The 17,628-nt window shown below is 44.6% G+C and overlaps 1 protein-coding gene across 7 annotated transcripts in view; it reads right to left on the reverse strand.

Moving 5' to 3' along the window:
* Positions 1 to 17,628, reverse strand: part of TEAD1 (TEA domain transcription factor 1) — a 156,333-nt gene that overhangs the window by 100,038 nt on the left and 38,667 nt on the right. For all 7 annotated transcript variants that reach the window (XM_030948940.1, XM_030948941.1, XM_030948945.1 and 4 more), the window contains exon 3: positions 2,246 to 2,499. In XM_030948940.1, the coding sequence (XP_030804800.1) occupies positions 2,246 to 2,393 (148 nt within the window). In that variant the 5' untranslated portion in view covers positions 2,394 to 2,499. The remainder of the gene's footprint in view (positions 1 to 2,245; positions 2,500 to 17,628) is intronic.

Below are 17,628 nucleotides of genomic sequence, written 5' to 3' on the forward strand. Positions count from 1 at the left end.
ATAAATCCTCAAACACTACAAAGCAGTCACTCAGTTTGAAGAATGAAAACATGAGTTCATCCACTGCAAAGTCAGGATGTAAATTCTGCTCATACAGTACCCCTGCACTTCCTAACACATTTCTTCCTGCTCGGTCAGGGCAACACTTTAAGCGAAGTTTTCTGCATCAAGCATGCATAGCTCCTTTTTTGATTGAAAATTAACTATATTTGATTTAGGATTAGCATAAATAGGAGATGTGCCTATGCTTATGGTGTTACTAGCTAGTATTAATCAGCAATTAGATATGCACAAATAGTTTTATACATATATAACTCAAAAAATGTTAACATTCAGGATTAGGAACCATTAAACTAAATCAGAGATTGTCACAATGAATAGATAAATATGTTAATTTCTTTAATGTATACAATGGCACCAAAAAATGCTTCAAAACACCAAAATGTAGATTTCAGGGGTGACTAGTGTGGTTGTAGGGATTTTAATCCCGATTAAAAAAATAAAATAAAATACAACCACCCCTATTTTGGCTGATGGGCTGTTCCAGCCTAAGTAAGGCTTTCGAGCATAAATACACCACGAGCGTGTTTGTATATACATGCTTATGTACTCCTAGAAGAAGCACAACCTCCTAATTAGGCAAATCATCTGCCCTTTCCATAGGGGAATAGCCAAAAAATAGCCGCTTTTCCATAGGAAAGCACCAAGAAGCAATCCCAACGGGGGGAAAGGGGCGAGCAGGGAGCACCGCAGAGACTCCATCCCCTCGTGCAGGGGGCGAAGGGGCGAGCGGGAGAAGGAGGAGGGGGAAAAGCGAACAGCCAGGCAGGAAACCCGGCCTGGGAACTTTCTGCCGAGGGCAGCTGAGACGCTTCATCCCGACCCTTTTTATCCTGCACAGGACGTGCGGTGTGGCCGCGGGGGTGACACGGCAGCTGCGGAGGGACCCGGCAGTGCCCGTGACCTCGGCCGGGCACAGCTGGTGGCAGATGTGGCAACATCTGTCCAGGGCCAGGGCCCTCTGCCCCACCAGGTAGTGGCGAGCGACAGGGGTATATCATCGGGGCACTGCCACCCATCTCCAGGGCACTGCCACCCACCTCCTGGGCACTGCCACCCACCTCCTGGGCACTGCCACCCATCCTCAGGGCACTGCCACCCATCCTCGGGGCACTGCCACCCATCCTCGGGCTGCCACCCACTGCCACCCACCTCGGGGCACTGCCACCCATCCTCAGGGCACTGCCACCCATCCTCGGGGTACTGCCACCCATCCTCAGGGTACTGCCACCCATCCTCGGGGTACTGCCACCCACCCCCGGGGCACTGCCACCCATCCTCAGGGCACTGCCACCCATTACAGGGCACTGCCACCCACCTCCGGGGCATGGCCACCCATCCTCAGGGCACTGCCATCCACCTCCGGGGCACTGCCACCCATCCTCAGGGCACTGCCACCCACCTCCTGGGCACTGCCACCCATCCCCAGGGCACTGCCACCCATCCTCGGGGCACTGCCACCCACCCCCGGGGCACTGCCACCCATCCCTGGGAATGGGTACACAGGCAAGGGCTCTGCTGGCCCCAAGGAGGAGATTGGAAAATGGAAACGAAGAATGGACAAGGCAAGAGAGAGCTCGGAGCAGCTGTCACACGGAGAGGTCAGCATCCCTCCACGGAGCAGCGCATATTTATGGAGTGTTGGCATCTGATTGAGAGCAGTTTGCACGCAGGGAAGGGGGAAAAACAGTGAGAAAAGACACAAAAGCACCCCTAACTTGCCTCATTCATGGGGAGGGGAGGCTCCTGGACACAACTTTGCCACTTTGCAGTTCAGGACTGCATAATCTGCCACATCACCACGAAGACTGCACTTGCCATTTCCCTGTCTTTGCTATTCAGTGAAAAACAGAGAAAAATGCCTGATTTTTTTTGTGTACCCAAGGAGCGACACAATTAAATGCTTCTTTTAAATATTCACATTAGGCCATACCACTATATGAGGTAACTAATAAGACAATTCTGTATCAACACTGCTTTCCTAGTGCCAGTGGAGAAAGAAATGGCTTGGACAGTCCTGAACACAGCACCAGCTCAGCTGAGCTCTCTCAGCTTTACAGATTTCTTCATAATTTACTCCAAAAGCACCAAAATCAGAACCAGGAACATTGTGTAGAAACAAGCTGGGCTTTACAGTTCTCATGTTGGAACAATTATTTCCAAAGGCTAAATGTGTACCACTTACCATACATTTTGCCTTCATCTGATAAGATGATTTTCCTCCTCCCACATGGTGGATAGATAGCTAGAGCCTCCTGAAAGCTCTGTTCAATGTCAGGGCTCCAGACACCTTCTGCATCGTTGTCAATAGGTTTATCTGCAGAATCACTCATTCTTTCAATGTCCTCGGCAGGACTCTCGCTGCCGCTCCAGCTGCTGGGCTCAATGGTGATGGCTGGGGTCTCCAAGCCTAAGCCTGGAGTCTTCAAGGGAATAAACCTGCAACACAAACAACCAACCCAAAGAGGCATTAAAGGCATGGAACTCCAGGCAAACATTCCTGCCTGCTTCTGATGCTAAGTGAGCAGCAGCTGAGCAGTAACGGCAGCAAGGCGAGCACGGGATGCACGCAGGAAAAGTGAAAAATTAATAACCATTCCACCTCAAACGAGCTGAGGTGGAGCAATAAGGCTGTCAGAAGGGCAACTCTACTGCATTTTCTGTTGCAATCACATGAGGGCATAGAGAATCAGATTAATTTTCACAAGTAGTCGAAGTGGGGAAAACTCTCCAGCCACATTGCATCTGGCTGAAGACTGGCACCCTTAAAATAAAAAGCCAGATCCTCAGGTAGGGGGACATCAGAATACTGCCACTGGCTGGAAGGGGAGCACACCAATTTATGCCAGGGGGACATCAGAATACTGACACTGGCTGGAAGGGGAGCACATTGATTTATGCCAGGGGAAATCAGAATACTGCCACTGGCTGGAAGGGAAGCACACTGATTTATGCCAGAGTGACCACCAGAGCTTAAAACCATTTGAACCTAAAAACAAAAGCAAAAACTATTGTTCACTTTCATCCGGATGTCAGTGGATTAAATGGAATTATAGCAGTGATGCCACAGCTCAATGTAATTAACTGGAAAAAGCTTTAATTTTCAGATGTTACCCAAATAAATAATACAATCAGAATCCGAGATACATACAAAAAGAAATCTTTAAAATGATAACACCACAGAAAGGAATTACAAAGAGAAGATATATGCTTTGCCTGATTTAAAAGGTCTCTGTCACAGAACCATAGCAGAACAAAAATTACAAGCTTCAAGTTGCTGAATCAATTTAATAAGAAATAATTTAATATAGCTGCACCTGCCCACACCAGCAGAGCTGCAGATCTGTCAGTGTTCCTTTTATATTTTTGAGAGAAATACAACTCTGCTGTAAAGACTTGCTCCAGGCAAAAAAGCTGCTATACCAGACCACGTTCACCTCTGGTGTAATTCTTCAGGAAGTCAGTGAAATAACACCAGGAACAGATTTGGCTCAACATGTCTAGGCATAATGCAGTTTTATTGTGAAAAAAAGAAGAAGTTTGGTGACTCTAACTGATCTAAATGGATGGGAGTGTTCAAACATGCATGCACGAGCTGCAAACACAGTTAAAAATCCAGTTCCCTGGCTAAACACTCAAAACCCCTGAACCATAAGATTTTTATTCTGCTAGGGCAGAAGAGAGGGGCTTTGCCTTGCACAGACCTCCATCCTCCATGCCTCTCACTGGGGTCTCAGGACAGGTGAAAAGCAGCAGAACAGCGTTTACCCCACAGAGGAAGAAGGGGAAGGTGTACATGGAAGGCCATGGCACCTCTGACTAAACACCTTTGGGCTGGAGAACTGCCTGAAAGGGGAAATATTTACAGCAGCCCTCACCAGCCAACCAATCACTAGAGATAACCAAAACCTGATGGTCCGGTCCCTCCGAGGCCAAGGTGTCTTGCAAAAAAACCGAGCTGCAGCTGGGGAACCTGGGAGCAGGCTCTCACAAACCAACATGACCAGTTTGACATCCAAAGCACGGGGTATTTCCACTTCTCCAGGCTCTAACCGGAGCTCAGAGGGATCAGCAGGTGTAAAATGGGCTCCCATGAACTCGATTTTCCCTGCTTGCCTGTCTCTACAGAGAGGCATTGCTTGACTTTGCATTGGTTGGAACATTTCAGCACAGCTTAGGAAAATGTTAGTGCCTCCCCACCCTAATAGCCAGGCTAATCACTGTCTCAAACGCCTTTTAATAACTGATAATGAGGGAGCAGATGGATTCACAGGGAACCACACACGTGTATTGGGTGAGAGCTCTGGCCAAATGCGCCACTTATTGTCTGGGAAATCCAAAGGGCACAAAATTTTTAAGTTGTCATCACACAAAGGGAGATGTAAACCTTGGTAAAATAGTGAAACCCCATCCTTCATAATCCTCAGAAGGCTGAAGGGTTGATTCAACCCCTGGAAGAGTTGAATTTTGTATGCAAGATTTACCCAAGCATGAGCACAGCTATACTGGGAAACTACTGACAAAAACAATCACGTCCACTTAAGCCTTCACAGAGAAGGGGAATCTTTGGTAAATGAGAGGTAATTGAATGTTGATGGGGATAATTAGGGGGAGGGGTCAGTTTTATTGCAATAGTGCAGGGGAAAATGGCTTTTGGAGGATTTATTGGCCTCACATGACCGAACCACAAGAAGCATTTCAGCAGAAGACAGCAGAGGGTGGGACACATCACTAGCTCTGTTTTCCAAAGGTGACTCCAGTAGGAAATCCTTCCCCTCCCCGAGCCTGTGGCTTGCATTGCACAGCACAGCCACGGGCAGCTTCTGCTCAGCTCAACCACCCTCTGCTTACAAAACCTGCCACAGTCATAGCCTCGAGTCCCATTATCATCTCACAAACCAGCCCTTGTTATTACATTATGCTGAAATAATAATTAAAATGCACAAGGAACACAGTGAGGCTCTAAAGTAATTAATGTTACTTGATAGTCATGTCATATCTTGCGTTGTGTTTACAGGTGAATTTTCACTTATGTGCTATCTCCCTTCCCATTCCTCTTTACCTACTTGGATATCATCTTGAGGCACTCATAGCTACTATTCCAGCCTCTAAAATATAAGATAACCAAGTGTTCCTTGCAGAACATCTCTGCAATAGGGGTGTGGAGCAGCCTGCTGGAAGAAAACCTCTCGTATTAAAGGTTATTTGGAGCGATTTCCATTTTGGTGAATGCTGACACTGCAGATCAAGCCAGAGGGCCAAGGAGGAAAAAGCCTTCTATTACAACTGCTAAATGGCTCCCTCTTACTTCAGGAAAAAAATGAGCTACCTCAGTTAATCATTTCCAGCTCAGCTCTATGTATCAAAAGGCAATTCCACCTCCTCCTCAGCTTGAATTCTGAGGACTCAGCTGTGATGAAAAATTTCAGACCTGTTATGCTGGAGTTCAACACGATTATCAAAAATAATACAAGCTGTCAATAGATGAGCTTTTTTGCATGTTTCTAATGAGCTCTAAATCTCACATGAAAAAATGTCAATTTACAATCCAATTTAAAATTATAAAAAACTTTTAAAAGTGAGCCTACTTTATATTAGTAAACTCCAAATCTTGCAATGCCAGCTTTCAGCAGAGGAAGAGCTGAGCTCCTGGGGCCAATTAGCCCCACCTCCCCTGGCCAAAATCAGAGATTGTACACATGACTGATCAAGTTGAAGAGATCTGTATTTGCTTTTTATCATGTTAACTTTCAGAGATCCAATTCCCTGTTTGCACTTTCTGTTGACAAAATTAAAACACATCAACACTACCTAGAAAACCAACCCCCAAAAAAAGCCCCAAACCCACAAAAAATAGAGAAGAAAAAAAAAAAACCAAAAAAACCGAACAGCAACCCAAACCCAAAATATTTTGGCTCACCTTTTTGTACATTCTAAGATTAAAGCACACTGCTGCAGTTTAGGTGGTCTCTCTTCAGAGTTTTCCTTTTAACACCAGCCTTACACATTTCAAGACAGCTTCCTCTGTGCATAAAACTCTTTGAGCTGCAAACCAAATGTATCTGTCTTGCAGTTGCTTTCTACTCTGCGCAGTTAAGTCAGTTCTAAATATATCTGTTTTCCTCATGCAGTCATGAAGACACTTTTTCTCTGTGTGATGGAGGTATATCCCCCCCTGTCAAACAGCACAATGTCACAGAGAAACCATTGGGGCAACAGAGGATTTTATAAACATGTTTTATAGCCAGGCCATCCAAGACAGCTTGGTGAGCTACAAGATATGACTTACTGTCATTATGTTCACTCACTGCAGCAACTTGAAAAATTACTTTAAAAACTCAGAGAAACCAGGCTAGCTGTTGTCAGAGCCCATCAAACCAAAGTGTTTAACTCAAACCAAATGGTAGCCTGCAACTGCTTCTCAAGGGAATGGGCTTCTTTACCTACACAAAACATTCTCCTATGCCTTTCACTTTATGAGCAATGCAAACCTGGACTTGCCCAGAAAGCTGCTGCTCAGAGACCAACACCTGAGATCACAGGAGCGTACAACAAGTGCAGAAGTGCAGATCTACAGCCTTGATACTCTCATATCCTTCAATATTTGCACAATGAACTAACATGGAAATGCTCTCTTTCAAAAGTCACTAGAGCTGAGTCTTATTTTACAGTGTCTTCCAAAAGTTAATTTGTTTTCTGTTTGTTTGATTAATTTACTTCCTTGAATTTCAGTGTGCAGGTGCCTTCTGTGTACCATCAGACAACTTCTGCCTGGAAAAGGATGAATGCTCTGCAGATATTACAGCAGGAACACAAGAATGACTGAAAACACGCCTTGATTCTGTGAGCTGTCTGAGGAAAAAGGCCATTATGTCTCCAAGTCTTCTAAACTGTGTGTGCTTAAAGGGGATCAAGTGCAGGTGTTTCTGAGACTGAAAACCAGTGTTGTTATCCACACTGATCTTCTCACTATAAATAGATGCAGATTGCTACCAAATCATTCTTACAGCCAGATCTATCCTTCTAAAAAATGTCTTTCAGAAAAAAAAATCTTAATTCTTGAGGTAGAGATTTCAAGTATTGAAGGGGTAAATTACACTTTTAAGACTACATTATATTTTTAGTTCATGAACAACCTCATCTTAGCCTCAGTTATGTAAAAACAATGGAACAAGGAATCCAACAAGCTTTTTATAAACATTAAGATGGCAATGAGCAGATGAATGCAAACCAACTGATTCTAAATTTGCAGACGGCAGATTTTCTCTGAAGGCTTGAAAATTTGCAGGCCCATGGGATTTTCCTTCTGCTTTGTTCAGCAGTGCAAATCCACAGCTGGAGCGCCAAAGCTCTGGAGAGGATCCAGAGGAAGAAAGTTATCAGATCTAGAAAACATGACCTACCAGGAAAGGAATTGGGTTTGTTTAAATTTAGAGAAGACTGATGTGAGAAGATAACCACTTTCAAATAAGGAAAAGGTAAGAGCAAAGCAGAGAAGCAGCTCTTAGCCATTCCTACCAAGGACAGGATATGAAGCAAGGAACTTGAGCTGCAGCAAGGAAACCACAGATGGGGCATTTGGGGGATTGTTCTGACACCCCCAACAGAAGTGACCAGCTCCTGGGGGCACTGGGGAACTGCTGGGGCACAGAGGTTGTTCCCAGCAGGTGACACAAGCACTTCCCAGGAAGCAGCTCACACTCTGCGGGGCAGAGGCATGAACCAGATGATGCCATGAGACTGAGCAGTAAAAGGCCCCAAAAGAAGGAAGCCTGCAGTGGGAGCACATCCTAGGCTAGGCATGGGGGAATCCAGCTGCCTGAGAGACTTCCCAGATGTCCCAGTGAGCAGACAGCTTTGTCAGCTGCAGGGCAGGAATCCAAGCACAGCCAGGCTTCCTCCTGTAGGGAGTTCCTGAGGAGCTCCTCTGCCCTGCACAGCTGCTGGACACTGCTGCAGGGGCTGCAGCCACCTGTGGGGCAGCTTGTCAAGGCAGCCAGCATGGGAAGGAAGGGCAGGCTGGGCAGGAGAAGGCTCCACCTTCTGCTGGTGCTGTCCATGGGAGCTTTGGGAAATGTGGCTGCCCCATCCCCAGACGCCCCGTTCCATCTGCTGAACCCCCTGACCCTCCCTACCTCATCCAGATTTCCCAAGCTGTTTTCTGCACTGATTAAAGTAAATATGGAATTGGTGGGAGGCCTGAATGTCTCTAGAATTTTTATCTTTCTACTTTACCAGTGAAAGTATATTTGCAGTGTTTATGCAAGCACGCAAAGAAATTACTTTTTTATTTACAAACAAATTCAGAGTGGATTTTGTAGCTGTGATGTGTAACTGTGTATGGATTTTATGATTCTCTAAGGCATTCAAATGGCATTACTTTCAGGAAAACACTATATTTAAGACACTTTATATCTAATTTCTTCTTATGAGGAATGGCTATAGCACAGTACAAAGAATAAAAATGTAAGTAATTTACAGAGCATCCAATGGTGAAATCATTAGATTAAAATTACTTCATATTGTATTTCTGTTACAAGTCCCACTTATCAGCAATTATTCCTTCTAAGAAGAAAGAGCACAGGAGAGAGAAGCAGCCCATTTTTAGGATAAAGTATTCCTTTAAAACTCAGTCAGACTAATTCAGCCATTCGCATTTGCCAATGAAATGGAAAAAAAAGAGGTTTTCTCTGACTGTGAGAACACTTCAGGAAGAAATTCTGATGCTTTGCTTTTCTGGTGATCAAATACTTGCATGCAGTGGTGCTTCCATGTCCTTCCTAACATTCATATAAACCAACCATATTGTCCTAAGACTGAATTTACCATTTCTTGCTTGGGATTCAAGCTATTTATTAACTGCCAGCTGCCTATTTCAGATTTGTCTTTGGGATCGGTGCAGGAATAACATGATCAGTCCAACTACAGCCACAGAGCACCTGTGAAAGGCAAATGATGGTTTTTTTCTTGAGGTGAGTGCATTATGCAGTGAATTTGGATGCCCTTCCTTCTCCTCAACTACCACACTCAGGGTACAAACAAAAGTAGTAGGAGGGCAGGGCCATGCTAGTGTGTAAAATAACAAAAACATGTAACTTAACATCAGTAAAGTGATGGTTTTCTTTCAGCAGAAGTCAGCAGCCTGCTCATCTGAGAAGATTTACACATGTACTTTCACAAACCATGAGGAAACTTACTGAACAAAGGGTGACTTAGACCAGCAAGAGTAGGCAGCATATAGGCCTAAATGTGAAATTAGGATTATAGGGACTATTTATAAAGAGAAACAATGCATTCTCCTTGAATTGCTTTTTTTTTTTTTTTTGCTTATAGAAACAGATTACTCAGCAAAGAGTGGGTTGATGCTAATACATGGGAATTTTTCCCTTTGGAAACAGCTCTCATCTCTGCACTCTTTATGCAAGTGAAAAGTCTATTTGGTACCACTCTGAGAGCTTCATTTATTTATTTTTCCAAAGGCTGCTTTTGTTGATAGATATAATTATTGTCATAAGGATGTTGAGTCATTAGCTCCAGCCCAGTTTTCTTGTCCATTAGTTTTAATTTCATACCATTAATAAAATGGTTCATCTTCTCAGTGGGGAAATGACAGGATTCTGACTGTGCCTACACCACACTCACGGGCTCGGGAGGCTTTGTGCTCTGCGTTCAGCAGGCAGCTCCAGCTTCAAACCATGTGTTATTGGGCTGGTGACCAGCAATCCAGCATGCCAATGTGCTTCCTAAGTGGCTGCACATCTCTTGTGGTCCATGGCCTGTGCTGATTGCCACGTTATCACCGGGGAGGTGAATCTCAGCATACCGCTGGTGAATCCCCATCTCATTAGGGTCGCAGCTGCTCCAGATACAGCTCCCTCCCCATGTGACACTGCAGCAGCCACACTCATCCTGGGTGCTAGTGCTCATTTACACCCAGCTGGTGTCAATTATAAGGGTGTTCCTGGGATTTAACCCAGCTCCAACACCACACTGTGGTGGCAACCAACAAAGATTACTCCGAGCGTGACCTGGCGCTCAGTGGAACGAAGGGCAGTGAGCAGCACCACGTCTGCCTTGCTTCTGCTAAGTGCCAGCACAAAGCAAAGGAAAGGATAAAACATTTAGCAGCTCTCAGAAGGAGAAGCCATTCTCCCTGCACTAACCCAGCTGCTGTGCTGTGCAGCTCCTGTCACCGTGCTCCTCTGTCACCCAGCGGGGCCGGCTCGAGAGCAGCAACACCCATGGCCAGTGCAACACCATGGGCTGCTCAGCCCAGCTGTGCTCCAGCTGGGCCTTCTTCATGGCAAAAGCTGCTAGACTGTGCAGTGGGGATTACCAAGATTTCACTCATCCACCAGTGATCCAGCTCTGAGAAGAATGGTCTGTGACCAAGGTGGGTCTGTCCCTGTGGGGCAAGGGGCTCTGCTCCCAGAGCAAGTGAAACAGCTTGGGCTGGCCAAGGGCTGTCCTCTGGCACTGAAAAATGGTCTGTAAGAAACATTCCCAACCCAAAATGCATAGGTAGAGGTGACAGAAGGTCCCTCAGGGCAAGGTCTGCAGCCACAGGTTTACCTGGGGCATGCACATGGAGTGTGTGTTTGGCAGGGCACTGTGATCCATCCCACTGCCAACACATGTGACCAGAAAATAAAAACTGGTATGTGTGACTGTCAGGACAATAGGGTTTTTTGGTGTACAAGGACTGGGAAATGGGACAGAAAAATAGATGCAATAACTCTATTTTCTATTGCTTATGTTCAATAACTCTATTTCTTGAATGCCTTAAGTTCAGTCACCCCGTGGAGACTGAGGCAGGAGTTCAGTGTGCACAGAGGCTCTGTGCCTTCCCAGTGGCTCCACAAATTGCCAGTCACAGCATAAAAGCCCAAAGAAAAGAGACACTGGCCCTTCTTCAGCTCCAGTGCTGTCCACCTCTCCATACACACAGCTTTGGGATCCAGATCTGGATCCAGGCACAAACACCCTCAATACCATTGGAATTATCCATCTTCTGCATCTACTGGCGCTTTTCCCATCTGTCCCGTATACCTGGGAGTAGATGAATGATGCAAATGCAGTCCATGGCTTTCACATGGGCAAACAGAGGATCTCTTCTTTGTAGTTTGCTGTAACTGCCTTCCCACAGGCATCACGGAGCAATTATTTTCATTTTGTACCCCAAAAGGCAAACTGGAACTATTAATACCACCTACCAAGTGTTATAAATACCAGAATGAGGTACACCCTTGATCTCTGGTGTGTTACTAGCTTCCTTTTGGGACCACATATGAACCATGGCTCACACAAATGATGGACTTGGCAGCGAATTGCTCTGTCTAGATGTAGCTCTGAAACTCAATTTTTCCCCCTGACTCCCTGAGCCTCACTAGTTTTGCTGGAGTTCCCATGTCACACATTTGCAAAACCAGGTGGAATCTTTCACATTCATAGCTCTCTTACTCTATTTCTGGCACATGACTAACTGGGTTTGTACTCCAGCTTTAGATTTTTCTCTTTTCTTTCTTTCTTTTTTTTTTTTTTTAATGACTTGTTTTCAGGATGAAAGGTTTTTTTCCACAATGGCTGCAAAAACATGAGAGTTCACTCTAACAGCTCTGACTGAGAGGGGGAAAGGGACAGAAAACCACCTGCTTGAACAACTTTATCTAAGTTCAGTCAGGAAAGAGAAAGCCAATGCTATTTGAAGGGTGGTCCAACATCTGACTGGTTCATATGTAATATAAAACTGTCACCTATATAAAAAATATTTTATATAATGACTTAAGTATTCTGTTAAACAGGTACAAAAAAGGCACAGTAAAGTAAAAGGTTCATTCATTTACTCAGGTGCATTTGTTTAAACAAGAAACAGCCACAAAATTAACCCTTTCCCTATTCCAAGCTGAAGAAGGACCCTTCTTTTATGAAGCACGAGAAAAGCAAATTTTGGACAAACTGCAACTTCCAATTGGCCAAAGCCGCCCCTGGAATCCAGTGCTGGCACCTTTTACCCCTCAAGCCCACTTGTTCTCTGCTTTGCAGATGTTATACAAACACTCCTTTGTGTAAGTGCAAACACACACACGCACACACAGACCTTCTCAAACATTTGTTGGAAGACCTAAATTTCCACTGAAATTCATTTTACAAGTTTAGAAACTCTACCAAGCACTCTCTGTGAGCTCTATCCCTCTAAAGCTCCTGCAGAGCCTGTGAATGTCTCATGCTTACCTGATTGTGCTGGTTTTGTACCAGGAAACACCAGGAGAAAACCATTTTATTCTGCTTTGGTGTTACTACTTGAGCTACAGCCCCAGGCTCTGATTCTGACAACACAGAGCCATTTTATACATATGAATAATCACTCCAAGTTTAATGAAGCTCCTCACATCTCCATTAGCAATTGTTTTGGCTGCTAAAAGGCCCTGCCTATCAGCCCTGGAGGAAACAGAGGAGTGATAATACTGGGAGGCTCACTTTGGGAAAGGCTGTGGTTTTCTGGTGATGGGACACAGAGAGGCAAGACAAAAAAAAAAACCAACAAAAAATCCTGAAGGGGTGAAATCTCAGTGCCACAGCCCTCCACAAGGCTAAGATTTAATCCCATTTTTTTGGCCTTGCTCTCACCAATTCTAAACAGAAAGGGATTTCAGAAACCAGCATGTGAGATCAGATAGGATTGGGGTCCATGTCAACGAGTCACAACATGTCTACAGCCTTCATCACACGCCAGCACTGCAAAACCCACCACGGGTTTTTGTGTATACAGAAAAATCAAAGCAACCATTTTGTTTGCAAGTGCAGTAGCTGTCAAATAGAAGTATTTTAACTCATTTTGTTTTCCCAACTGCTAGCAGTGGTGTTTTGGGCAAATTACCCGCCAAATTAAATTTTAAGTCTTGAGTTGTTTGTCTGTCTATTACAAAGGAAGCCTTCTCCGCAAGGAAATGAGCATTACTAATAGAGCACTTCTACACTGCAGATTCTTTCTTCCATCTCACTCTTGCCTCCACCACCTGTCCTCCCACAGGTGGGGAATGCATTGGCTCACTAATGCCCATATGACTGTTTCACAGAGATAATGACAGATCTGTGGATTGCACTTTGCCCATAAGGGAAAATTTATTTCTTGCATCTCATTGAAGATGAGAATTTAGGATGCTGTTATGCAGCAGAACTTGCATCTTCTGCAAGGGAATAGTAGAAACACTTTCCTGCTGAGATCCTGAAACAATCCCAAACTGTGGCAATCTTTAATTGCTGGACATAAGTAAAACCTGCAATAACTGGCCATAGCCTTTTCAAAACTCAATATAATAGTTATGCAGTTATTCTGTGCTTCTCTTGTAGTTATTGCCTGTTGAGGAAGCAATTTCTGTCTTAAGCTTTCACTTAATATTTCCAGTCTATTTCAACTCCTTGTTCACTGCAGTTTAATCCTGCTTCAGGGGGTGTCAATCTTCCACAAAAATAACTTTGCTGGCAACCATTAGAATCGTGAATTCACTGGACGCCAGTGGAGCTAAAGAAGAGATGGCTGGGTTCAGGCAGCAGAAAACAGAACATCAAAAAACCCAAAGAAAAAGCACAAGCCTAGGAACTAATCCTGAAGAGAATTACCTCCTGGACTTTAAAAATCTCAAATTTAACAGAAGTAGTGATTTCACAGCACACTCATTTCTGCCACAGCACCCCTTCCTCCCCTGTGCTCACCATTCCCATTTCCATGGGCAATCATCACCTGCCTCAGGAACAGACCATGCTCGTGGTTCCCAGCTCTGACTCCAGCCCTGGGTGTCCCTCTCAGGAGTGTCCCACGAAGCTGTGATGCCTTCTGGAGAGGCAGAGGCCATCACCTGCCCTGGATGTGCCTGAGCTCAGCAGCCCCTGGGCCATCTCCTGCTGGAGCTGTGCTGGGAAGGCCATGCTGGACTCACCCAGCCCCACTGGAGATCTGTGCTGGGCATTTTCACCAGCACCAACCCTTGCAGAGAGCAGCCTCTCCGAGGAGACGATAGCTTTGTGGCAATATGAAAATACATTCAATTTCACAGATTCCCCAGGGAAAGGAGTATATACAACAAAATGCCGATAATGTTTTCAAATGACAAAAGGAAAGTGTCTCTGCCCGCAGTGGTCAAAAATACCTCGCTAAAACCAGCCAATAGTTGAAATTTCTGATATAAATAGAATCCTCTAACACATTCCATTCTCTCTAACACACACTAATAATTAGTATCTGAAGGTTACTATCAAAATCTGTTTAGGAAGAACAGTTAATGCTCATGCATGCACACAGTTCTATTCAAAATGTTTAGTCAAGCTCAGAAAAAGACCAACTCAATTATTTATACATTTAAATTATGTTCAATCACACTAGCTCTTCAAAATTACCTCTGTTTTTCCTAAAATCTATACACAAGTGTTCATTTAAGGCCATTTATTGTAGTGAAAACTGAGCACCTGTAGCATGGCTTCTCCAGTATGATTGGAATTATAGGTTCAGGGTGGCTTCATGTTGACAGCTGAGACTTCAAACTACACAATTTAATTCACCACCACCAAACACCACTAAAACCCTGCACTTTTTTTTTTTTTCTTTTTAAATTTCAGGCTGCAATCTTTTCCGTCCTTGCAGGGCTGGCCTCTCTTTAAGCCAGAACAATTTCTGGACTTGCAGGGCAAGCAAATGTCAGAATGGGAGATCTGACCATCAACCCTGCACTACTTAGTGCTGTTGCTAGTGAATCCAACACTTCAGGAAAAGCATTAGAGTGCTCTTGGTTCTTCTCCTGCTCGGCCATTGATTTGCTGTGTGGTTCTTTAAACCTTTCTGTGCTTTACCATTTGTCACATCCTCTTCACTGAGAAGCTCAGTCAGGTTGTGATCCAGTAGCCTCAAACCTTACTGCTAGTTAAATCCTTGGAAATCTTGGGCAAATATATTTCATTTGACTATTTTTGCTATTATTAATATTAAATGAATACAAATAAGAAGGGGAGAGTAACCCAGGCAAAAAAAGGATGACCCAGAAAGGGAATGAGCCAGCAAATGACCCAGACAAAAGAAGTTATTTTGGCTTTCTTCCTCACAATAGCTGTTGGTTTCCTCAAATGACATTTTTTAAATTTTATTTGAAAGCATTAAAAAATGCTGATGAACGTTACAGCTTGGCTCTTGGTAGAGAAACATTATGACTTAGAGCCAAGGACTTATTTTTCACATGTGAATTATTTTTTGAACAGCATTTTCTGGCTCAATGTCACTGCACCACAGATAGATATGACAGCAGATAAGTGTATGAGATTTTAGATCAACAAGAGTATTACTTTTACAATGAATACATTTGTAGTCAGAGCTCAAAAATGGGTTTATTTCTGCTGTGCATGAAAGATATATTGCACACTGTTTTATTAATACACTTTTCTTCTTAAAATGGAATGTAATTCAAATTTTCTGACACTGCAGCTGCAATTTGATGGCTGGGTTTCCTAACCATGTGGATTTACAGCAACAAACTCTTCAATTTTCTTTCCCCCTCTAGCTCACCTTTCTGCCACCTTGATATATTTCTGTTTCACAGCTGTGCCTAACAAATTATTCTTGCTCTCACTCCACACTTTTCCCTCTCTTCCTGCAGCTGATCCAAACTAAAACACAAATTTCCTGGGACCGTGAAATTAAAGAGCACTCAGAGCAAGAATACAATGTCCTGAATTGAAGGGAACAATTTACTACAGGGTGGGGGGAACAGCCTGAATGCTAGAGCTTCAAACTAAGAAAAATAAAAAAACTCTCAGCTCTGATTCCACCATCAGTAGTCACTACAGCACACCAGGAACTCTTCTTTTCCATGAGATTTACCCACCTCTGGGATTTACAGCACTAACCACCATCAGCAGCAATTGCTTGAGTTACATAAATAAAGCCCCAAATACTCTCAAAATCAGTGCTGCTGCTTTTAAAACTGGCACCAGAAAACCTTAGTAGTACAAACATTATCCAAAAGGCAAACCAATCCAAATAAACAATGAAAACCAGACTGAAGCAGAGAACAAGAGCACACACCAAGGACTAGCAAAATGAAGTTAATGGGTAAAATAATGCAGAAAACCCAGAGAGCCTGCCCTCACTCAGCTCCTTCCTCTCTCCAGGCAGCAGAGATGTGAAGGAGAGCTGGGTGCTGTGCCCCATCCAGCAGAGAGCTTCCCTTTCCTAGTGTTCCACAGGGATCCAAAGCACAAAACCGTAGCCCTGTGTTTATGGACTAATTACTGAAAAGTTACTTAACTTTCAGCCATATCCCCACATAATGAGCTTAATTCTCTCAGAAAGGGGGCTGAAGCAAACCCTCTGGCTGGTCTTTGCTCAGAGCATCCATGCCCTGGGTGCTGGCTGGGGCTCTCTGGGCACTGCCCGCCAGGGACAGGAGCAGCAGGGTGTGCACACTCCAATTACAGGGATGATGCACTTCCAGGGCAGCCCAGCTGCCAACCCCACAGACATCTGCAGCGATAACAATGGTACTTAAAAGCCTCACTACACGTCTGAATGCATTTACACATTCTCCTTTTACTCTCTATTTATTATTAATGGCAGCTCAGCTAATATCAAGACCCCAGTGTGTTTGGCACTGTAGGTGCACAGAAGGGCAGCAAGTTCTTGCTCTGAGGAGTTTGCAGCCTAATTATAAATTACAGCAGATGGAGGGTAAACATTGTGAGCCCTTCTGCTTTTCATTAGGAAACTTAACTCAGGTAACATTTTATAATCAGACAGAAACAATTGCACCTTCAGCCATGTGCCACAGCCCGGGCTGCAGGCATATCCCAGCCAGTCTCACACACTGGGTGACAGTGGCCACTCCCAGGACAGAAAACTGGGTCCCAGGAGACTGGGGGCTTTACAGACCACCACCCATGTGGAGATTTTGCAGGAAGCAAACAGGAAAACACGCATTCAAATCCACATCTGTTCACCAAAGGACTTCATGTGTAAGCCCAGGACATGCATCTGATGGCATTTTACCCTTCCTCATATTTTAGGTGTCATTCCTGAGTCCACCTTACATTAGCTGTCTGTGTAACTTCATATTAATCACCTGTGAAGTCACGGAAGTCCCAGGTTACCCTTACAGATCTCCACAAAAAGAGAAGGCTGTAACTGATAAATTTTGTCCACCTGAGGACCATACAGGTAATACACCAGGAAGCCTCGTGTGTTTTACACATCTTGAAACTCTTGCTGTGGCAGCAGACCCAAACCAGAGGCACCAACTCTGTGGGGCCGAGCTGCACATGGACATTTGAGGCCCCCTGAGCTGTAGGAAAGTGCTGGGGACTGCGCTGAGCATGTGGGGGACAGCTCCCATGGACAGCCCAAAGGTGAGGTATGCAATAAGAGGCTTGGCAGGAGTGGGTTCAAGAGAGCAAGGAGCCCTGGATCTTGCAGAGCACGGCTGAGCCTCAAGCCCTGGCTGGCAAACACAGTTCTCCCCTCTCTGGGATGGCCTAAGCAGGATGTTTCTGCATTCAGCCCTCTCAGAGGCCATACCCCGGTGCTGAAGG

Source organism: Camarhynchus parvulus, chromosome 5 (genome assembly GCF_901933205.1).
Source record: "Camarhynchus parvulus chromosome 5, STF_HiC, whole genome shotgun sequence".
NCBI lineage: Eukaryota > Metazoa > Chordata > Aves > Passeriformes > Thraupidae > Camarhynchus > Camarhynchus parvulus.